At 45.2% G+C, this 20650-nt stretch overlaps 1 protein-coding gene and 1 long non-coding RNA gene across 4 annotated transcripts in view; one reads left to right on the top strand and one right to left on the bottom strand.

Moving 5' to 3' along the window:
- The window catches only part of CDK18 (cyclin dependent kinase 18), a 48712-nt gene that overhangs the window by 21757 nt on the left and 6305 nt on the right, over nucleotides 1-20650 (top strand). For 2 of the 3 annotated variants that reach the window (XM_072648050.1, XM_072648049.1), the window contains exons 2-14: nucleotides 6619-6770; nucleotides 7232-7392; nucleotides 8191-8316; nucleotides 9679-9735; nucleotides 10482-10596; nucleotides 10867-10961; nucleotides 11353-11415; nucleotides 14277-14400; nucleotides 14577-14697; nucleotides 17607-17704; nucleotides 17993-18098; nucleotides 18771-18813; nucleotides 19330-19420. In XM_072648050.1, the coding sequence (XP_072504151.1) occupies nucleotides 6647-6770; nucleotides 7232-7392; nucleotides 8191-8316; nucleotides 9679-9735; nucleotides 10482-10596; nucleotides 10867-10961; nucleotides 11353-11415; nucleotides 14277-14400; nucleotides 14577-14697; nucleotides 17607-17704; nucleotides 17993-18098; nucleotides 18771-18813; nucleotides 19330-19420 (1324 nt within the window). In that variant the 5' untranslated portion in view covers nucleotides 6619-6646. The remainder of the gene's footprint in view (nucleotides 1-6618; nucleotides 6771-7231; nucleotides 7393-8190; nucleotides 8317-9678; nucleotides 9736-10481; nucleotides 10597-10866; nucleotides 10962-11352; nucleotides 11416-14276; nucleotides 14401-14576; nucleotides 14698-17606; nucleotides 17705-17992; nucleotides 18099-18770; nucleotides 18814-19329; nucleotides 19421-20650) is intronic. The other variant, XM_072648051.1, reaches the window with a different exon arrangement.
- LOC140529414 (uncharacterized) overlaps nucleotides 2385-20650 on the bottom strand; it is a 52949-nt gene continuing 34683 nt past the window's right edge. The window contains exons 2-3 of the long non-coding RNA XR_011975543.1: nucleotides 4056-4203; nucleotides 2385-3196 (exon numbers count right to left, since the gene is read on the bottom strand). This is a non-coding gene — a long non-coding RNA (uncharacterized lncRNA). The remainder of the gene's footprint in view (nucleotides 3197-4055; nucleotides 4204-20650) is intronic.

Below are 20650 nucleotides of genomic sequence, written 5' to 3'. Positions count from 1 at the left end.
TCAGCCCTGATGTGGAGCCCTGGCCCTTCCCTCCTTGGCTTGGAGGAAGACCCCACTGTTCCCATAATACACACGTAAGGCATTCTTTCTATTGTCCAGCTGTAAGGAAGGGGTGTTGTAGGAAGCCAGAGGTCTAGAGATGAGTGGGGGGAGGGAACCTGAGGATGACTCATCAGTCTGAAAGCTTAGGATCTGAAGACAAGAAAAAAACAAAACATGCATTTTCCTCTCTGGAGGTCCCAGCTGAATGGTGAAGGATCCAGGACTGCTACAGAGGTGCTGACAATAAGAAATCAGTGGGAGGCACTCCGAAGCCAAGTCCTAACACTTTACTGGTAGAAAAAAAGGAAGCACCTCTGAGTACTGGGGTGATACCTGTGACTCCACCCCTGTGCTGATTATACCTGAACCATTTCCCATATCTTTTCTGACTCTAATTTTACCATCTAGATATTTTGCCACAAGGCTATCTCAACATGGTGGTAGGAGTTATGTGTACACATGGGGAGAAGTTGTCGCCAGTCATCTTATGACCATTTGCCCCAATGTTCATTATCATTTTTTTTAAGTGTTTAATATCTGAAGCTCTATTCTGGCCACTTTATAGGAATAGTTTAGATATAGTTTCTGCTCTCTAGAAACTTCTAGTCCAGGAGTAGGCTACATGTGGCCTTCTAGGTCCTCAAGTGTGACCCTTTGACCAAATCAAAACCTCACAGAGCAAATCCCTTTAATAAAAGAATTCGTTCTGTAAAACTTGGACTCAGCAACTCAAGGACCTAGAAGGTCACATGTGGTCTCAAGGCTGCAGGTTCCCCACCCCAGTTCTAGTCTAAAAGTGTTTAGATTAGAATACCGAATACACATTAGAATTTATAGGTAACACCGATGAAATGCAGGATAAGAAGCACTAATGAAAAGAGTGAATGCATTTCACGTACTTCCCTCCCAGTCTGATGGGTACAGTTAGGGATGAGGTACGTTTTATCAAACAAAGCCTGTCATCTACCTGTCACGTATGCTGGGGAAGGGATTGCTGCATTGTGTGGGAAGTTGGACCCTTATTATCATGTACAACTTTAGCATCTTGTGATTTTTTTAAAAAAAATCAATCTGATTTTTATCGATACCTTTTGTTTTTACGTTTTATCCATTTCCAAATGTCTTCTCACCCTAACCCCATCGCAACCCCAATCAAGCCATCCTTTTTTAAATTTCAAAAAAGATAAGATAAGGTAATTCGCAAACCTAATCAACAGTTGACCAGATCTGATATGGTATGCCCTGTTCTATACCCATAGATCCTCCCAACTCTGCACTGAAGGAAGTAAGGTAATTTTTTTTCTCTGCTCTTCTCTGGGGTCAGGGTTGGTCATTGTAATTATGCAAGATTTGACTTTGCTTTCTCTTTCTGTTTAATATTCTGGGAGTCTTCCTGGGATTAGTTTTCTCTAACATAATAGAACTGGAATAAGCAATTTTTCAAGTTCTTTCCAGCTCTGACATTTTAGGAACTGGGATTTTAGGACCCATTGAAATGATGAGAGAGCGATCCCTTGGCAGGAAAGGGCTGTCGAGGCGGAGTCTTAGTGTGGAAAGGACTGTAGGAAATCATTTAGACCAACTTCTTGCCAAATACAGGAATGACCTCAAAAGCATCTCTGCCAGGTGGTCAGTCACTAATGACAATGGATGGTAAGTGCTTTCCAGAGTTTAAGGCTCTCTGTAGAAACGTCCGTTGTTATTTAGGATCTGCTTGAATACTCTCCTTCTTGAGGAACTCATTCTATCGTTACAAAGTTCTGATCATTAACTTTCTGGTCTTGAACCAAGATCTGTCTCCCTAGCACTTCTACACACTGCTCCTAGCTCTGATCTCTGGTGGTGGGACGCAAAGAATTTTACCAATTTCCTCTGCTACCCTACTACCCTACTAGCACATGCTAGAAGGAACTTCTCATCCATGCTCTTTCAGAGAGCAAACATCCCCAAGTTCCTTCCTCAGACAAGATGGTTCCCTCAGTTTCCTAATCCCCCTCTAATTTACCATAGGCTTTTAAAAAGCATGACATGTTTTGATCACACATGTGTGTGATTAACTAGGCCAGCAGCTACCAAAATGCTTTGGCTGTTCTAAGAGGAACAATGCCTTTAAAAGGTAGTTAGGCTCTTTTATAAGCATTTTTAAGTGGATCAGAAAGGAAACTCAGCTATGCCTTCCCCTTAGACTCATAGCAACTCCCTTGGCCAGTCTCCTCTCCCCAGTCTCCTACTCATTAGCTCTTTACCCCATACCCTCAAAAGCCCTAATCTTTGACTTGTATATGGTGTTCATAATTCACAGCCCATTTGCTTATATCAATTAGCATAATGTTTTTATTTTACTCTGTGAAATGATCATAAAGTAACAAGGTGAATTTTTTTTTTTTAAACATGACAACTTCAGTCACTAAGGCAAAGGTACGTCTGTAAAATTTTTACAACTGGCTCTCCCCTGAGAAAAAAACAAAAGACATGTATTTCATACTTTTAAGTTTAGCCTTTATCAATTTAAAGTTAATATTCATCAACGAAAGAGTAAATCAAGCCCTGATTTGTAATGTTTGCCAATTTCTAAGGTATTAACCAATTTAACAGTTGGGTTGGGGGAGCCACAATGAGCTGGTTTCAGCACATTCCTGAAAGCCAATTCAATTTAACCAGTATTTATTAAACTCCTACTATGCGCTAGAAACTGTCCTAGATGTAGATGATCCAAAGGCAACAATGGAACATTCCCTGACCTCAAGGAGCTGACCTCCTAGTAGGGGGAGTGCAGCTGGTATACAGAGAAGTAAATATAAAGTATGTGATATACAAAGTAATTCTTTTCCTTTTTGGAGGTAATTGAGGTTAAATGACTCAGCCAGGGTCACACAGCTTGTGGCTGAAGTAGAATATGAACGCAGGTCCTCCTGACTCTGTGCACGATGGCGCCACCTAGTGACCCTTTTGCAGAGTGATTCTAAGAGGGAGATAGCACAGTGGCTGGGTACTTGTGAGTAGCGATGGGATGGGGGAGAGAGAGGAATCAGGTCCTGTGCAGGATGGGCAGCTTGGGGCCTGCTGGGAAGGCAGGCTGCATTTCAGACCCCGTAGTGCCCCGAGGCTTTTGGAGATGAAATGTCACGGATAGAACATTTGAAACAGAAAATACCTGAAATAAAATTCATGGTGACAAAATGAGCATATGCAGAAAGGCTGGAAAAGTAACTGGGAGCTAGATTACAGAGTGCCTCCTTTCATCTCTCAATTCCTGTCACTGAAATGAGTGGCATGCCCTTCCAGGAATCCAGCACTCGCTCTGGGAATGCTTTCATAGCTTTGTAGTTCGCTCAGTGGTGGCAAATTATCACCCTCCGAAGGGGAGTTTTGCAGAAAGACACTGAGGCAAAAGGACAATGAACATAATGTCAGATTTTGGGTCCAAGGACCCAGCTCTGCCATTTGCATGCCCTTGGCCAAGTCAGTCCTCTTCTCTGGGATTTCCAGTTTCCCCTTTTGCAAAATGAGGAAGATGTATTTAGGTGATTTCTTAATGTCCTTCCAAACTCTGATTAATTTAATCTAACAGTGACCAGTCTGAGCGTACCCAGGAGTCCCTTCTCACTTTTCTTTCCTCAGCCTTTGAGAGTCTCCTAGGTGTTTGTTTTCGAAGACCCCAAACCAAGCTGGCTCTTCCTCCCCTTGCATAATTGTGTGGTTTTCAATTGTGTCTGACTCTTCTTGACCTTATTTGGGATTTTCATGGCAAAGATACTAGAGTGATTTGCCATTTCCTTCTCCAGCTCATTTTATAGGTGAGGAAACTGAGGTAAACAGGGTTAAGTGACTTGCCCAGGGTCACACAGCTAGTAAGTGTCTGAGACTGGATTTGAACTCAGGAATATGAGTCTTTCTGACTCCAGGTTAGGTATTCTATCCACTGTGCCATCTACCTACCCTCCCTTGTATATAGTATAGGACAACATCCAGAAGAGGATGTCAGGTGATCACTTCCTATTAGGGGATCCTACCTCATAATTTGGAGCAAGGCTCTGAGAAGATGAAGATTCATCCTTTGTTGCAGGGCTTCAGCAGTCCTGGATGGGTTTGAGGTCTTTTCTCAGTGATTGGCAGGCAACAACTGCTGTAGGCCAGGGGAATGGAGCTTCCCCAGGTTGGCTGAGGACAGAGGGATGTAATCATTGAGCAAAGCAAACATGGTATTGACCCATAATCCCTTAAGCCAAGAAGATCCAAGAGGGGCCTGGTTGCCATAGCAACGATATATTGGCCAGTGGTAGGGATGAGAGCATCCAGTCTGAAACTGGCCCTGACTGCCATGTAGATAAAAACCTAGAGGCAATGTGAGGTTGAGCATCTCCCATTAGAGGCCCCATCTCAGTTTAGGGGAGGGCTCTGGAGAGATCAAGGAGGTCGATGTTGAAAGCATACTTTCTTCCCCAGCCCCTATCTGAGCCATGGTTATAAGCAGGCTACAGGACAGTTTTCCAAGACTGGAGGAGAGAAGGAAAGAGTCTGGGGTGAAGACTGTAGTGAGAATGAGAGGAGAGGGAGGGGGAGAAGGAAGAACCTTGGACAGGGACAGGAATCCATGTCCCCAAGGAGTGAGGGCAGCATCCACAGGAGCTTGCCTGAACCTCCTTCTCTAAAAGGGTTTATTAGATTCATAGATTTTTAAGATCTAGAAGGGACCTTAGAGATTGTCTTATCCAAGCTCCTCATTTTAGAGACAAGGAAATTTAAAGCCAAATAAATTGAGTGATTTGTCCAAGGTCACACAGCCGGTTGATGGTACCGCTGGGTCGGTTCTCCTGAGCTGTGCTCTCTCCCACTGAGGATTCCTAATTTAGCTTGGAAGTCTTCAGCTAGGAATGACACCTATTATCTTGTCTCCTTTCTCCCTATACCACCTCTCTGAGTTCTTCATTGCCCTTGAACCATTACTCTTTCTTAATGTTTATTTTCGTTACCTGTAGCTGTAGCAGAGATGGAGGCGAGAACCTGCCAGTTCTGGTACATGTTCTCCCATCCCATCTATCTCTTAGCTTCTGCTCCCTGGGGGCCCAAGAAACACTGGAGAGTGAGATGAGGGTATAGAGAAACAAAGCTGCATCAATTAAGACAGATCAGAAGGCTGGCCCTACATCGTGTGTTAATATGGGTCCCTTAAATGTAGAGAGCCCCAGACTAGGGAAGATATTATTGAATTCAAGGGGAGCAGGAGACAGGATCTGGGTCCTCAGAGAGATGCCAGTCTGATGGGAGAGACAGCACATGCACACAGAGGACAAGAGCAGAGAAACAAGGGTCCATTAATTAGGCCATCCTAGGAGATACAATGTGGTATAGATCAGTGATATCAAAGTCAAATAGAAACTGATCCTTGTACGTTGACTTAGAAAACCACAAATTAGCATTACTTATGCTGTACTGTATTTTATTTATTATGCTAAACATTTCCCAGTTACATTCTTAAGCCTATTTCGCAGTGAATTTGACACCTGGAGTAACACCCAGGGTCAAGCCTTTTCTCTGATACACACGGGCTTTGTTACTAGCAAGATATCATGTGACCTTCCTGTGCTCAAAGTGTCTCAATGTTATAAGCTGCAGAGAAGCTTTTGATTTGAATTGAAAGAAATCACAGGGGTCTGGGCCAAAAAAACAAGTGTGTGTGTGTGTGTGTGTGTGTGTGTGTGTGTGTGTGTGTGTGTGTGTATACTGTTTTTTTAAACTAAATACATATAATGTGTGTTTTTGTGTATGCATGTATACACACACACATATATATATACACATAGATTTGTGTATATATGTATATAATATCTGAGGCAGCTATGTGGAACAATGGATAGAGCACTGGATCTGAAGTCAGGAAAACCCAAGTTCATATCTGGCTTTAGACATTTACTAGCCGTGTGATCCTATGCAAGTCATTTAACCTTGTTTGCCTCAGTTTCCTCATCTGTAAAATGAACTGAAGAAGGAAATGGCAAACCACTCTAGTTTTTTTGCCAAGAAAACCCCAAATGGGGTCACAAAAACTCAGATACATCTGAAACAACTTAAAAACATATACACACATACACACACACACACACGCACGCAGATATGTATTTGTGTGTATGTATACTATTATACTGTGTATGCATAGCTTTGTGTATAGGTATATATAGCACATGTACATAGATATGTACATATATGTATAAAATAGAAACACACATGTTAAGATTTGCAAAGAACTTTGCACACACTCTCTTATGATCCTTCTAACAACTCCAAAGTAGATGTTCTAAGGGTGTGCCCCAAGGTCACACCGTAGTGTTGGAGGTGGGATTAGAACTCAGATTTTCCTGTTTTTCAGCTGCTAGGGCCTCCAAGTCCTGTACTCTTTCCCCTGGATTTGTACACTTAGGTCAGACCTCAGAGCAGAGGAGCACATCGTGCCTCTCTCATATAGAGCACAGTAAGGGCAGGAAGATGAGGTAGGGAAGATTTTGGGTTCAACCTTGCCCCCAGCTGACCCGGTTTCTTCACTCCTATCTGGCTCATAGAGTTCCTCTCCCCATTCAGGATCCAATTACCAGGGCTCCAGTTGATCATGAACAAGATGAAGAATTTCAAACGCCGCTTCTCCCTCTCTGTGCCCCGAACAGAGACCATTGAAGAATCTCTGGCTGAATTCACTGAGCAGTTCAACCAACTCAACAGTCGACGAAATGAAGGTGAGGGTGCTGGGTGGGGTTCAGTACTCCTGGGTTCTGGTGCTGAACACGTTACCCCAGAGTGTCCTAACCATAAACATGTCTAGAGGTCATGGACTCATAGATCTAGAGTTAGAAGGGATGTTAGAAGCTAACAAGTCCAGCCTTCTCACTTTACAGGTGAGGAAACTGAGGGACAGAAAGGTTCAATGATTTGCCCAGGGTACTGCAGTTAGTAAGTATTTTTGGCAGGATTTGAACTCAAGTCAACCTGATGCCTTTCTAGCATGCCCAGGCTACTTCAATCCCAATTCATTCATGTAGCCTCTAGTCCCAAATCCTGGGGGTCTCTCTCCCATCCTGGCCCTGGTAAAGGTGAATAGCTGCTCAAAGAGGGAGGAGGAGGAGGCCTGGGACAAACTAGCCTTCTCTTTTTCCCCTTCTGGGGATGAATTAGGGAGTTGCTAATTTTCCCCTCTCAGATCTGGCTCAAGGGCACCTACAGCTTGGTCCTTTAGTAGGAGGAGACTTCCAACCAGATCCTAGTGCCATCTCCCCCACAGAGGAAGATGGGGATGGGCCCAGCCAGTCCTCGCCAGGGATACGATACCGAAAACGCAACCAGCGACGCTTCTCCATGGAGGTAAGAGATAAACTCCCTGCCTGATTAGACACCCATGCAAGGTGGGCTGTGGGCTCTGAAGGATCACAGAATGGGCCTTTGTAGACTCTCACAATAATAATCACAGTCATAGCCACCATTCATTGAACACTTTCAACTTTGCAAAGCACTTGGCACATGTGGTCTCAAGTGAGTCTCACTACCAACCTGGGAGATAGGTACTGTGTTAGAATCCCCATTTTACAGATGAGGAAACTGAGGTTGCAAAATATTAAGTAATTTGCCCAGCATCTCAAAGCCGTTAAGTGTTTGAGGACAGATTTGAACTCAGGTGCTCCTGACTCCAGGCCTGGTGCTCTATCCACTGTGCCACCTTAATCAGCCCCAGGGAAGACCTGAGTTCAAATCTGGCCTCAAACATTTACTAGCTGTGTGATTCTTGACAAGTCACTTCATCCTGTTTGCCTCAGTTTCCTCAGCTATAAAATGGGCTGGAGAAGCAAATAGCAAACCACTCCAATATCTTTGCTAAGAAAACCCCAGATAGGGTCACAGAAAGTATGGGGATAGGCTCAGAAGGGTTAAGTGATATTTCCTCAAGGTCATACAGCTAATAAATGTTCAGAGACAGGGGTGGAACTTGGGTCCTATGATGCCTGAGTCCAGGGTTTGCTTCCCCCAGTATGTTATGGCTCTAAGGATGTCGGTGTGTGACCAGTGTGGGAAACCTGCCTGGAAGGGGAGAGCTGGGCCCGCAGTCTCCCATGGTTTCCCGTTCCTTGAGTCTCGTTTGATAACCCTCCTTTTGTTCCCCTCCAGGACGTCAGCAAACGCCTCTCCCTGCCCATGGACATCCGCCTGCCCCCCGAATTCTTGCAGAAGCTTCAGCTGGAGAGCCTGGAGCTGCCCAAACCCCTCAGCAGAATGTCCCGCCGGGCATCCCTAGTGAGTCCCTCCACAGAGGGTGAGGATGGGCAGAAGACCCCAGAGGAGGCCTAGCTTTCAGCCTGCTTTTGTCCCTGTGGGAAAAGGCAGGGACCTCTCGCTCAGCCCCCGCTTTCTAGCTTGATAGCAAATTCCCTTTCAGGCGAACTCTGGCCTCTGGCTCCACCTGCCGGTCAAAGCAGGACACAGGCAGGACACAGACACATCCTCTTAGCTTCGGAAAGGCTTTTTAAAGATCACTGAGTCTCAGCTTGTGCTGGCAAATATTTAACAGCAGACTCTTTGAGAGGGGGGCAGGGAGAATGCATTATTAACATTTTCTTCATCACTTTCAAAAAATCAATAAAACCATTAAGGAATTTGCCAATTTCTGAGGTCTAAATGCTCACACTAAAAGTTTAATAATCAGCTCTAGCCAGTTCCAACTGACTCCAGCTGAATGAGCCCAACCTTCTCACTTCTCAGAGAAGAAAACTGAGGCCTAGGGACTTTAAGTGACTTGACCAAGATCACACATCTAGTTAATAATTGATCAGGGACAAGAAACCACATAGCTTTCTCTAACATTGAGCTCCATTCAGCCCCTGAGTCCATTGAACAGCTCAGCTTGGGGGGAGAGAAGCAGGATGGGAAGACTGGGATGAATTAGAGAGTCCCTCAGGTGCTGCTGGTGGCATTCAGAAGCCCTAACTATACAAAGACTCCCCTGGGGGAATGTGGGAAGTTTGACTTTGGATTCCTCTCCCACTCTACTTCCAGAGCAAATGGGGCAGCTCAGGGAGTTTTGAGGGAGGATTACAGACTGGCTGATAGAATATTAACTTGGAAGCTGGGTGTCCTGCAAGGTCCCTTCTCTGATTCCAAGCCAGAGTGGAAGGAGGATCTTGATGATGATATTTATAATCTCTGTTGAAATCTTTCCATCCCTCCTTAGTGTCATTTGCTCTCACCATACAATTATAATGACCACCATAATAGGAAGCATTTGTATAGCACTTTAATGTTTACAAAGCTCTTTGTGTATCCTCATAACAACCCTGGGAAGTAGGGGCTATTACAATCCCCATTTTACAAATGGGGAAACTGGGGCTGAGAGAGATTAAGTCACTTGCAGATCTTTCTGACTTCAAATCTAGGACTCTTTCCCACCATACAACCTAGGGTGACTCATTCCCTCTCCTGCTAAAGACAGAACACGAGGGTATAGATGTCAGTGGGGGCACCCTGGAGAAAATCAATGATATCAGGTGGGTAGGGCATGCCTACAGGATGACATGTCTCTCTTTATCTCCCTTTCTCTCTCTCTTTCTCTCCCTCCTTTCTCTTCTTTTTCCTTTCTTCTCTCTCTGTCTCTCTCTCTAGTCAGATATCGGCTTTGGGAAACTGGAAACTTATGTGAAACTGGACAAGCTAGGTGAGGTAAGTGACTGAAGCAGGCACTGAGATGAACCAGCTGGTGCTTGGACGTTTGGGAGGACCCTTAGAAGGGGCATCCTTCACTAAGGGCTGAGCCTTCACAAAGCTGACGAGGCCTCTGACAGAATCTGAAGGGTTCACCTCCCAGGTTCAGACCTAAGACTTTTATTTTTTGATTCTTTTTGAAATTTGTATTAGCATTTTTCATTTTGGTATTACCTTCTCTCCTGATATCCATCCGTCTCCCAGGTAACCATCCCCTATCCCAAGGGTGCTATTTTCCTGTGTCTGCTTACTTCATTCTGCATTAGTTCATATATGTTTTCCCATGCTTCTCAATTTCACCATATTTGTCATTTCTTACAGAACAATAATATTTCACCTGGTACTACAATTAATACTGTAATTTGTTTCTCTAATTATTGGGTATCTACTATGATTCCAGTTTTTTGCTATTATAAAAAGTACTACTATAAATATTTTGGCATATAGAGGGTATTTATTTTGGTCTCTGCCCTCCTTGGGGTATATGTCTAGAAAAGAGATATTGACTTAAAAAACTCGTCCTCTCTGACAATGCCTGACTTGGTATCCGTGGCCCAGCTGGCGCCCAAACCCTTGTATCCTATGGGTTTGTTTTCCATGGTCCTTGAGGTAAAGCACAGAAAGAGGGGGTTCTAAGCCAGTGTCACACTCCAGACTTCTGGGAAGGAAGGGCGAGGATCTGAGTGTGCCTTGGTTGTTTCCAGGGCACCTATGCCACCGTCTTCAAAGGGCGAAGCAAACTCACTGAGAACCTGGTGGCGCTGAAGGAAATCCGACTGGAGCATGAGGAGGGTGCTCCTTGCACTGCCATCCGGGAGGGTATAAGCATCTGGCGCTAGATGCCTCACCTCATCACCAGGGCCCCTCCTGAGACCTCTCACCCCCAGGACATGAGGCTATGCCACCTTGTAACATGGGAGGGACATCTGTGGTAGTGGGAGAGTAAGAGTTGTATCATTCCCCCTAAAGGTGGAAGTGATGGGTTGGTTGACTAAGACAGAGTAAGGATTATCCAAGCCCAGGGAAGATCCCAGAGTGAGCAGGGTGGCATGGGGCCTGGAGGACCCAAATGTGCTCATCTCCCTACAGTGTCACTGCTGAAAAACCTGAAACATGCCAACATTGTAACCCTGCATGACCTGATCCACACAGAACGATCCCTCACCCTTGTCTTTGAGTACCTGGTAAGACAGAACTGGGTCTTGTGGGAGGGAGGAAAGAAGGAAGAAAGGGAGAAAGAAAGGAAGGGAGGGAGGAGAGAAGAAAGGGAAGAAGGCAGGAACGTAAGGAAGGACGAAAAGAAGGAAGAAACTATCTCCCTTCATAGACCCCTGACCCTGCCTCTCTCCTCTTGGGTGACTTTGGGCTGGGAGAACCTTTAATCTTTAGCTCTGCAGAGTTTCACATCCTCCCGACTATAGAATGAGGAGATGGGGTTGGAGATGAGGCAGGACCAGGACCCAGCCGCCTCCCCATCTAGGCTCTGCCTGGCTAAGGCCTGCCACCCTGGAGCTTGGGGTGCCAGGGTCCTTCTGACTGTTGTGGAGTGGGTGCAAGCCAGGTGCTGTGTTCTAGGACAGCGACTTGAAGCACTACTTGGACCACTGTGGGAACCTCATGAGCATGCACAATGTCAAGGTGAGGACCCCCTGACCTCAGACCCAGACCTCACCAAGGCAGGCCCCAGGGGAAGGCAGAAAGAAGACTGCAGCAGCAGCCTCTAATCAGTACTTAGCCTGACACATACAAGATGTGCACCTGTAGGTGCACTGACTTTTCTGAGTTTTAAAAAATTTGATATATTTTGTTTGGATTTAGATGTCAAATCCAACCAACATCCAAACACCCTTTCCCCTTCTCTGCAAACAGCTGGGCTTTAGAGCGATTTGATTAATTTGTCACTTTTCCTTTTTGTAGTTTCACGTATATTAATAATTCCATTAATTTTCTTCATTAAACACTTATTGGTGACTTTTGTTTATCCATCCTTTCCAGACACGACCAGTTACCCTTTTCCATACACAGTTTCCCTTGTAACAAAGAAAGCCAATTAAGCACAATCATGACCTTCCATTTTGCTTCCCAGCATATGTAGCATTCTGCATCCATAATCCCTCTCCTCTTTACTAACAGGAAGGAGCTGCCTTTCTTCATCTTTTCTCCAAGATCAACCATGACAATCACCCAGCTTTTGGCTTCATTTCCGTTATTGTAGTCACTGTGGCTATGCTATGGTTCCTTGGTCTTTAATTCATTCTGCTGTTCCCTTTAAAGACAGACTGTACAACAAACACTATAGTATACCAGAGCTTATAAAGCCACATGAGTATTGTCCTCCATCAGAGCCATCTGATCAGAGAAACTCTACTCACATTCCAACTTTGTTCTTGTTGCTTCAACTGTTTGTACTGAGAGCTGCTTATGAGCCCCAGAATAATGGTTATTATCGTTCAGTTGAGTCACATCCAACTCTTTGTGACCCAGCAAAGATCCTGAAATGGTCTGCCATTTCCTTCTCCAGTTCATTTTACAGATGAGGAAATAGAAGCAAGCAGGGTTAAGTGATTTGTCCAAGGTCACACAGCTAGTAAGTGTTAAGCCAGATTGGAACTCAGGAAGATGAGTTTTCTTGATTCCAGGGCCTGCACCACCTAGTTGACCTACTAATAATAGAAACTAACATTTATCAGCAAACATTTAAGATTTTGCAGAGTCCTTAGTATGCCTTCTTCTTCTCTAACCCTGGCAACAATCCTAGGTGTAGGTAATATAGGGGTTAGGGTGCTGCTTTTACACATGAAAAAATGGAAGCCAGGAGAGGCCCAACCGCACAGCTAATAGTTGTCAGAAAGACATTTGAACCCAGGTGTCTTTCTGTCCCCAGGTGCTCGCCAGGCTCTTATGTACACAAAACGGAACAGGAAAAAAACGATCCATTGCTTTGTAATCGTAGCCCATTTTGGACCCAAACTTTGGACACCCAGTAAAATTACTTCCCTTACTCACAGTACCTGGGTGTCTTGGGGAAGTTGGGTGGTACAGTCTGTAGCATGCTGAGTCTGGAGTCAGGAAAAGCTCATATTGAACACTAGCGGTGTGACCTTGGGTAAGTTATCTAACCTCTGCCTCAGTTTCCTTAACTATAAAATAGAATAATAATAGCACCTAACTCCCCAGTTATTGTGAGGATCAAATGAGATAAAGCATTTATCAAGCTTTAGCACAGTGCCTACCATACGGTAGATGCCATTTGCATGCTTATCGTTTGTTATTACCACCCAACCTAGCACTGCATGATTTTTTTTACTTTTTCTTTTTTTTTTTTTTTTTTGAGGGAGAGAAAAAAAACCAACCCTCCTTCAGAGTAGAAAGATGAGCCACTACTGAATATATTCATATGCTGAAAAGGAGTCCCAAGGATTTTCTAAAGAGATTGCAGTGAGAGCCAGAACTCTGAAATCAGTCTGCAGCCTCCTAAGGGGACTCCTCTGAAAGAGACGCCCTGCGCTTGGTGGATAGTTTGTGGTGTGTTTAGTTAGCATTGTTTGGTTTGGGGCTTTTGGTTTTTTGGTTTTTTTACAGCAGCGTTGCTCTTTCATTAGCAGCAGCCTTGCCTTGTCCATTTCCACCCATGCTCTCAGACACTCTTCTGCCCCATCCTGGTCTGATCTGGACTTGCAGTCTGTAAGACCTGGTTCTTGCAGTCTTGCACTTGCCACCTGTGGGACCCTGGGCAAGTCACACAACTCTTCTCATTCTGTTTCCTCATCCACAAAATGAGGAGAATGATGGCTGTAATGCTTAATTTGTCAGGTTCGAACAATAAGAGTCATAATAGCTAGCAATTAAAGGACACTAGATTTTGCACAGCTTAGCAGGTCTCCTGGCACATAGTTAGAACTTAAGGACCCATTGCTGGATGCCTGCCTGACAAAGCCCTTTTCATATGCTGTCTCATTCAGTCCTCTCCAGGATCTTGGGAGCTAGGCTCAATTATTATTCCCATTTCACAGGTTAGAAAACTGAGGCTGGTCAAAGTGAAATCACTTGCCCAGAAGTCACCTGCCTGAAGCAGGATTCAAACTCAGGTCTTTCTGACTCTAGACCCAACACTCAGTCTATTCCACTGTTCCCTTGAAAGGCTCAAATCAGATTATATAAATAGTGCTTTGTGAACCTTAAGTGTTTATATAAATGTCAGCAAGGAGGAGGAAGGTAATACCCCACCTTCACACATTCTTCTCACCTTCACGCATTCTGACATCGCTGCTGCTGCAGCTTCCAAAGACAGCCCCTCTTCCTGGCTCTGACCACTGGAGAAAAGACCCCAGGGCCAGAGTAGGGACTCTAGACAGAGGGCAGATGGGAGGCCAGCCAGTTTCTCCTGGGGCTTATGTTTTTTTCCCCCCTTCTCTTCATGCCCATCCATGAACACTGTATGACTCACTTTCCCTGGGACTTTGATAATGCTCTCCTCCCACTCCCTTCACCCTCTTCAGGTTTTTATGTTCCAACTGCTCCGGGGCCTTTCCTATTGCCACCGACGGAAGATCCTCCACAGGGACCTGAAGCCCCAGAATTTGCTCATCAATGAGAAGGGAGAGCTAAAACTGGCAGACTTCGGTGAGGGCAAGGAGCCAGCCAGGGTGAGGGGACAGGTCCCCCATGGCCTTGATCTGGGTCAGGGGCACATACAGCCCCATCTCCTCCCCCATGTGGCAGCATGGGGGGTGGGAAACTCAGGCACAGCAGAGGGTGTCTCCGTCAGACAGACAGTTTAGTTACACCTCTGTCCCCAGGCCTGGCCCGGGCCAAGTCAGTGCCCACCAAGACCTACTCCAATGAAGTAGTGACCCTTTGGTACCGGCCCCCCGATGTCCTGCTGGGCTCCACGGAGTACTCTACTCCCATCGATATGTGGTAAGTGAGAGCAGGAGGGGAGAAGGGGAAGGGGCCTTCCAGGTCTGGGAGGGCGAGCCTTAATCTGCGCTGTTATTATCTCCATTTTAAAGATGAGGAAGCTAAGGCAGATAGAAGCTTAGTGACTTGCCCAGGGTCACGCAACTAGTAAGCGTCCAAGGCTGGCTTTGAACTCAGTCATCCTGACTCATTGTTCCACTAACTTCCCCTGTTCTTAGAGAATGCTGGAGTATTTAGAAGACATGACTTGCTTAGGGTCACACAGTCAGTATGTGTCCAAGCGCAGATTAAAGAATCAACGTGAAGGGGCCAACAAGGCCATCTAAATTCCCTTTTTAACAGATGAATAAATTAAGGCTCAGTGGGGTTAAAAGGTTTCCCTGGGGTTACCAGATAATAAGAAGCAGAGTCAGGGTTTGAGTTCAAGGCTTTCCTGATTTCAAGTCAAGCACTCTAACTACGAGGTTCTTCTGTCTCTCACCTAATGCACTTATGCCCTCAATGAGTCTATCGGCAAGCATTTGAGAAGCACTCACTATGTGTCAGGTCTCATGGGGATACAAAGACAAAAACAGCTTCTGCCTTCCAGGAGTTTACATTTTACCTACACTTGAATGATAAGCACATATAAGCTATTAGAACATAGAACAGATGGAGGGGAAGGCTTATGGCATTAGGTGGCATTTAAGTGAAGTCTTGAAGGAAACCAGAGAGTCTACAAGGCAGAGGGGAGAAGGGAAAGCATGGGAGACATCCAGGGAAAAAGCATCGAGGTGAGACGTGGAGCAGTGTGTGTGAGGGGCAGCTAATATGGCAGAATCATAAAGTGCCTGGAGTGGGGAGACAAGGGCAAGAAGATGGGAAAGGTAAGGAGGGACTGGGTTATGTGCAGCTTTAAAAGCCAAACGCAGGGTTTTGTATTTGATCTTGGAGGTAATAGGGAGCCATTGAATTTTATTTGGTAGGACGGTGAAGGAGGAGGGTGGAGAAAAGGTAGTGGAGTCAGACCTGTACTTTTTACAAAATTATTTTGGCAGCTGTATAGAGGATATACTGGAGTGGGAAGAGACTTGAGGCAGGGACACTAATCAAGAGACACTAAGAGAAAGGTGAGGAGGGCCCACCCCTAGGGGTGATGGCTGTGAGTAGAGAGAAAAGGACATCTGTAGAAGTCTGTTATGGTGACAGAAATGACAAGATTTCGCAACTGATTTTGTATATGGAGTGAGTAAGAATGAGGAGTCCAGGATAACACTGAGGTATGAACCTGGGTGACCAGGAAGATAGTGGTGGCCTTAACAGAAATAGGAACGTTAGGAAGCAATAGGAATTTGAGTAGAATGATGATGAACTGTTTTGGACTTGAATTCCTATTGGATAGCTAGTTGGAAATGTGCAGTTTTGTTGTTATTTCAGTTGTGTCTGACTCTTCATAACCCTATTTGGGTTTTCTTGGCAAAGACACTGGAGTGATTTGCCATTTCCTTCTCCAGCTCATTTTACAGATGGATAAACTGAGGCAAATCAGGTTAAGTGACTTGCCCAGGGTCACTCAACTAGTAATAAGCCATTGATAATGACTGAAGCTTGGGAGGGAAACTAGGGCTAAATAAGTAGGTATACAGGAGGAATGATCTGCATAGAGGCCATAATTGAATCCGCGGGAGCTGATGGGATCACCAAATGAGAGAGCACAGAAGGAGAGAAGGGAGGAGGACTTGGGACAGAGCGTCGAGGGATACCCAACAGTTAATGAGAATGACACGGATGAAGAACCAGCAAAAGGAACTAACAAAGAGACTCAAGCCAGAGGAAAACCAATAGAGGGCAGGGTCATGAAACCCCAAAGAGGACAGAACATCCAGGAGGAGTCAGTGACCAGATGCTGCAGAGAGGTCAAGCAGGATGGGGATTGAGAAGAGGCTTTTAGATCTGGCAATTTAAGGTAACTGAGTCAGAGCAACTTCATCTAAAGGATGAGGACTGAACCCAGGTTGCAGAAAGTCTAGAAGAGAGAGAAAGAGAAAACAGACGTGACAAGAGTAGGTGACTTCTTCAAGGAATTTAGATGAAAAAGAGAGGAAAGATATAGGATGATAGCTGAAGGGCATGATAGGATCTTGGAAGAGTTTAGGAAAGGCCTAAGGATGAGTCTGTTTGTCGTCACCATGGAAGAAACCCAGTAGGTAAGAAGAGATTAAAGATTAGAGAAAGAATGGTTTGATGGAAAAGGTTGGAAGGGAGGAGACAGTGCAGAAAAAGAGTTGATCTTGGCAAGGGTCACCTCCTCATCAGAGACTGGAGTAAAGGAAGAGGAAGTGGGGGGTGATGGATGTCAGAGAGATGTGATAGGAGGAGAAGGGGAGAAGATGAGGCTCTGGGAGAATGGCCTGGAGTTTTTCACTGAAGCATGTGGTGATAAGGTGGAGTTAAGAGGACCCATGGAAAGTCTGAAAAGAGAATAGGTTTAGAACAGCCACTATGGTGAGGGGGCTGTAAAAAAAATTATGTTGAGGGCTTTTCTTTTTTTTTTACTACAGGTCGGATTTAGGAAATAGGATCCCAGATTTAGAGTTGGGAGGGATCTTAAAGGCTCTCTAGTCCAAGGCCATCATTTTACAGATGGGTAAATTAGACAAAGAGTTATTAAATGACTTGCCTGAAGTCACACATATAATGAACATCAGGTGTAGGAACTGGGTTTTAGCTAAACTCTCTACCTCACTTCTCACTCCCATCCTGCCCGAAGCATTGAGCACAAGGGAGCCGGACTAGATTTTTAATAAAATGTTTAATAAAATGCCAGGAATCACTTGGTTCAGTGTGGTTTATTTTAGAAAGGATGACCTCTATGAGGAGAAAAGTGGGCTCCATCAGGCGTGACCTCCCTCCCTAACTGTTCCCCCCAGGGGTGTGGGCTGTATCCACTACGAGATGGCTACTGGAAGACCCATCTTCCCTGGCTCTACTGTCAAGGAAGAATTGCATCTTATCTTCCGCCTGCTTGGTGAGTGCCCTGCGTGCTAGCTGCCTCCCATCACCAGAGCTCACTTCGGCCCAGACCTTCCATGAAGGGTTCAGTCCCCCTAAGCAGAGAGGAGGATCATCTCTGTGGGATCTCACCTCTCAGACCAGCAAGATCTCTCTAGGATTGGGTGGTTTCGTAGAGCTATTTTCTACCTTCTGACCCTCTAGTCTACCTCTGCTTGGGCTGCCTTGGTCCTGTCCTGTCCCCTGTGGTTCTCAGTCCCCACACATCTCTTTTCCCATTCCCCATGCCATGTCCTCTCTTTAGGGACCCCCACGGAAGAAACCTGGCCAGGAGTGACGTCCCTCCCTGAGTTCCGAGGCTACAACTTTCCCCGGTACAAACCCCAGCCACTCATCAACCACGCTCCCAGGTACCCATCCAACCCAAGCCCTACCCTTCCTTCTATGAGATGATAGATTTACAGATAAATAGGAAACATATTTGTTACATGCTTCCTATGTGCCAAGGGCACGATAAGCAGTGGGGATGGAAATACAAGAAAACAATACAGTCATTGCCCTCAAGGACTTATAGTCTAATGCAGGAAGATTACACCAACCCTGTGAGATAGGTAGAAACAGAGTCCAGTTAAACTATTATGCTGTAGCTGGAAATTAGACCCAAATATCCTCATCCTCCCTCAGCATATATAAGCCTCATCAAACAAGAAGGCTTCTGCCAGAGTACAGAGCCAACTGGTCGATGAGGCAGATAGATGTTCAATATAAGAAAGAACCTAACAGAAGTCGCAAGTCAGCTGCTAAAAATTGAGGTGGTGAGCTCCCCATCATTGGATGTCTTCAGACTGAATAACCATATGTTGTAGAGGGAGTTCATCCCTCAAGTGGGGATAGAACTTAATGACTTCTAAGGTCCCCTCCTACTCAGAATCTGTGATCCTGGCACCTAAGTGGATATGGATGTAGCTTGAACCTTAGGTCCTGTATTCTTCTCCACTGCTATGAGGCTATTTGGTGGGCAGGCAGGGCTTCTGTCAGCTCACTCTTTCCCACCTCAACTTCTGGACATTGTCATGTTACAGGTTGGACACAGATGGCATTGACCTTCTTACCAATCTCCTCCTGGTGAGTGGCCTCCTGACTTTGTGGTCCAAAAGTAGCAGGCAAGCCAAACCTGAAACTTCAGAGAGCCTCAGGGCCTCTGGCCTTAAACACTGGCTCCTCTGGGTCTCATTCTCCTCATTCCATGAAATATCCTCCCTGTCCTCTTGGACCATCAGGATTCAGTATATCTGTCTCCTATGGGAGTCTGTGTGGGGTAGTGGAAAGAGCTCTAAATTTGGAGTCAAGGGACCTGATCCACCACTTGCTGCCTTAGACAAGTCTCCTTTTCTGCTCCAGGACTTGGCTTCCTTATCTATAAAATGAGGGCATTGAACTGAATGATCTCTAAGGTCCCTTCACACTTTCAATCCTGTGGTCTACGTCTTAGGGGTGAATTCTTTCCCAGAAAACATTTGATCTCATCTGTTCCCTTCCTCTGGGCACATTGAGATCTTTCCACCTTTTTCACTGTTGCTCCCCAATTGCCATCCTTCCCAGCATTCCAGGATCTCATATCTCTGACCCTTTGTTTTTCAGTATGAAGCCAAGAGCCGGATATCGGCAGAGGAAGCCCTGAGACACCCTTACTTTGGTGCCTTGGGAGAGCGTGTGCATCAACTCCCTGACAGTAAGTGGATCTAGAGATGTTAGCATGGCATTCTGGACTTTTAGTTAGGAAGACTTGGGTCCAAATCCTGTTTCTGATACTTCCTAGCTGTGTGACCCTAAGCAAGTCACTTAACTGCTCTGTGCCTCAATTTCCTCATCTGTTTTTTTTTTTTTTTAAGAGGGGTCAGACTGAATGGCCTTCTGGCTCTAGATTCATGATTCTATAAGGACCTACAGGGCTCTATGTCAGGAGTCTGGAAGTTATCATGGAAAAAACAGTGCCAAAAGTTTAGTTCATTCTGTCACTAACTATGGGACTTCCAGCAAGTCACTGTCCTTTCCTGGGCCTCAATTTCTCTGATTGTAAAACATAAGGAATGGACTCATTGTCTGATGTCCTTGCTCTTTAAAAAAAAAATTACCCTATTTCTAATGATCAGTTAATCCCCAAGTGTTTATTAAATGCCTGCTGTATGTCAGACGTTGCCCCTAAGCCCTGATACTGATGCCTTTGGTTTTTTACATTGCATTCACTTTCAAAAAAAAATTCCTTCTCTCTTCCCCAGCAATCCATCCTTTGTAAACAAATATTTTTTTCAAAAGAAAGAAAGAAAAAAATGCAGGTCAACATGTCTAACCAATGCACTTCAGTATATGCAAAATGCCATACCTGTAAACCCTCATCTCTGTAAGAAAGAGAGGAAAGTGCCTATTTTTCAGCCTTTCTCCAGGGTCAACCTTCATCATAATTACAAATTCTTCAGTTTGCTTTGTTTTACTTTGGGAAGGGCAGGAATGTGACTGGAGAAGGGTGGGGAAGGTGAAGTCTGGGAAAATCTGCCCTGGGTGTTCCAAGGGAATTCCTGCACTCCTCGGGGGTCTCAGACTTCTTTTTGTGTATGCTAATAACACTTCTCCCTGCCAGCGAAGGAAGCAGCCTCTGTGCATTGACGACATTACGGGAGAGTCTGGTTGACAAGACGTTCCTTTTACCAAGGGCAGACATTTTTGTCCGGTTCTTTGTAAATTCTAGGTCACTTAAGATAAGTGGGCAGGTGCAGTAGACGGTTTGGGTTGGTTTTGTCAGTTTGACTCTTGCCCTCCTCCACATGCTAAATGAGAAAAATGTAATTAAGCAAAACTGGAAAGTTTCTTTTAGCTGGGATCGCCAGATACCCAAAGTTCTGAAGGGCATCCTTGGAGAAGCTGTGTCTTACAGAGGTGCCAAAGAGGCTGGGTGGGGAAGGGT

This window comes from Notamacropus eugenii, chromosome 2 (genome assembly GCF_028372415.1).
Source record: "Notamacropus eugenii isolate mMacEug1 chromosome 2, mMacEug1.pri_v2, whole genome shotgun sequence".
NCBI lineage: Eukaryota > Metazoa > Chordata > Mammalia > Diprotodontia > Macropodidae > Notamacropus > Notamacropus eugenii.
This window is presented reverse-complemented; position numbering and strand designations above follow the sequence as displayed.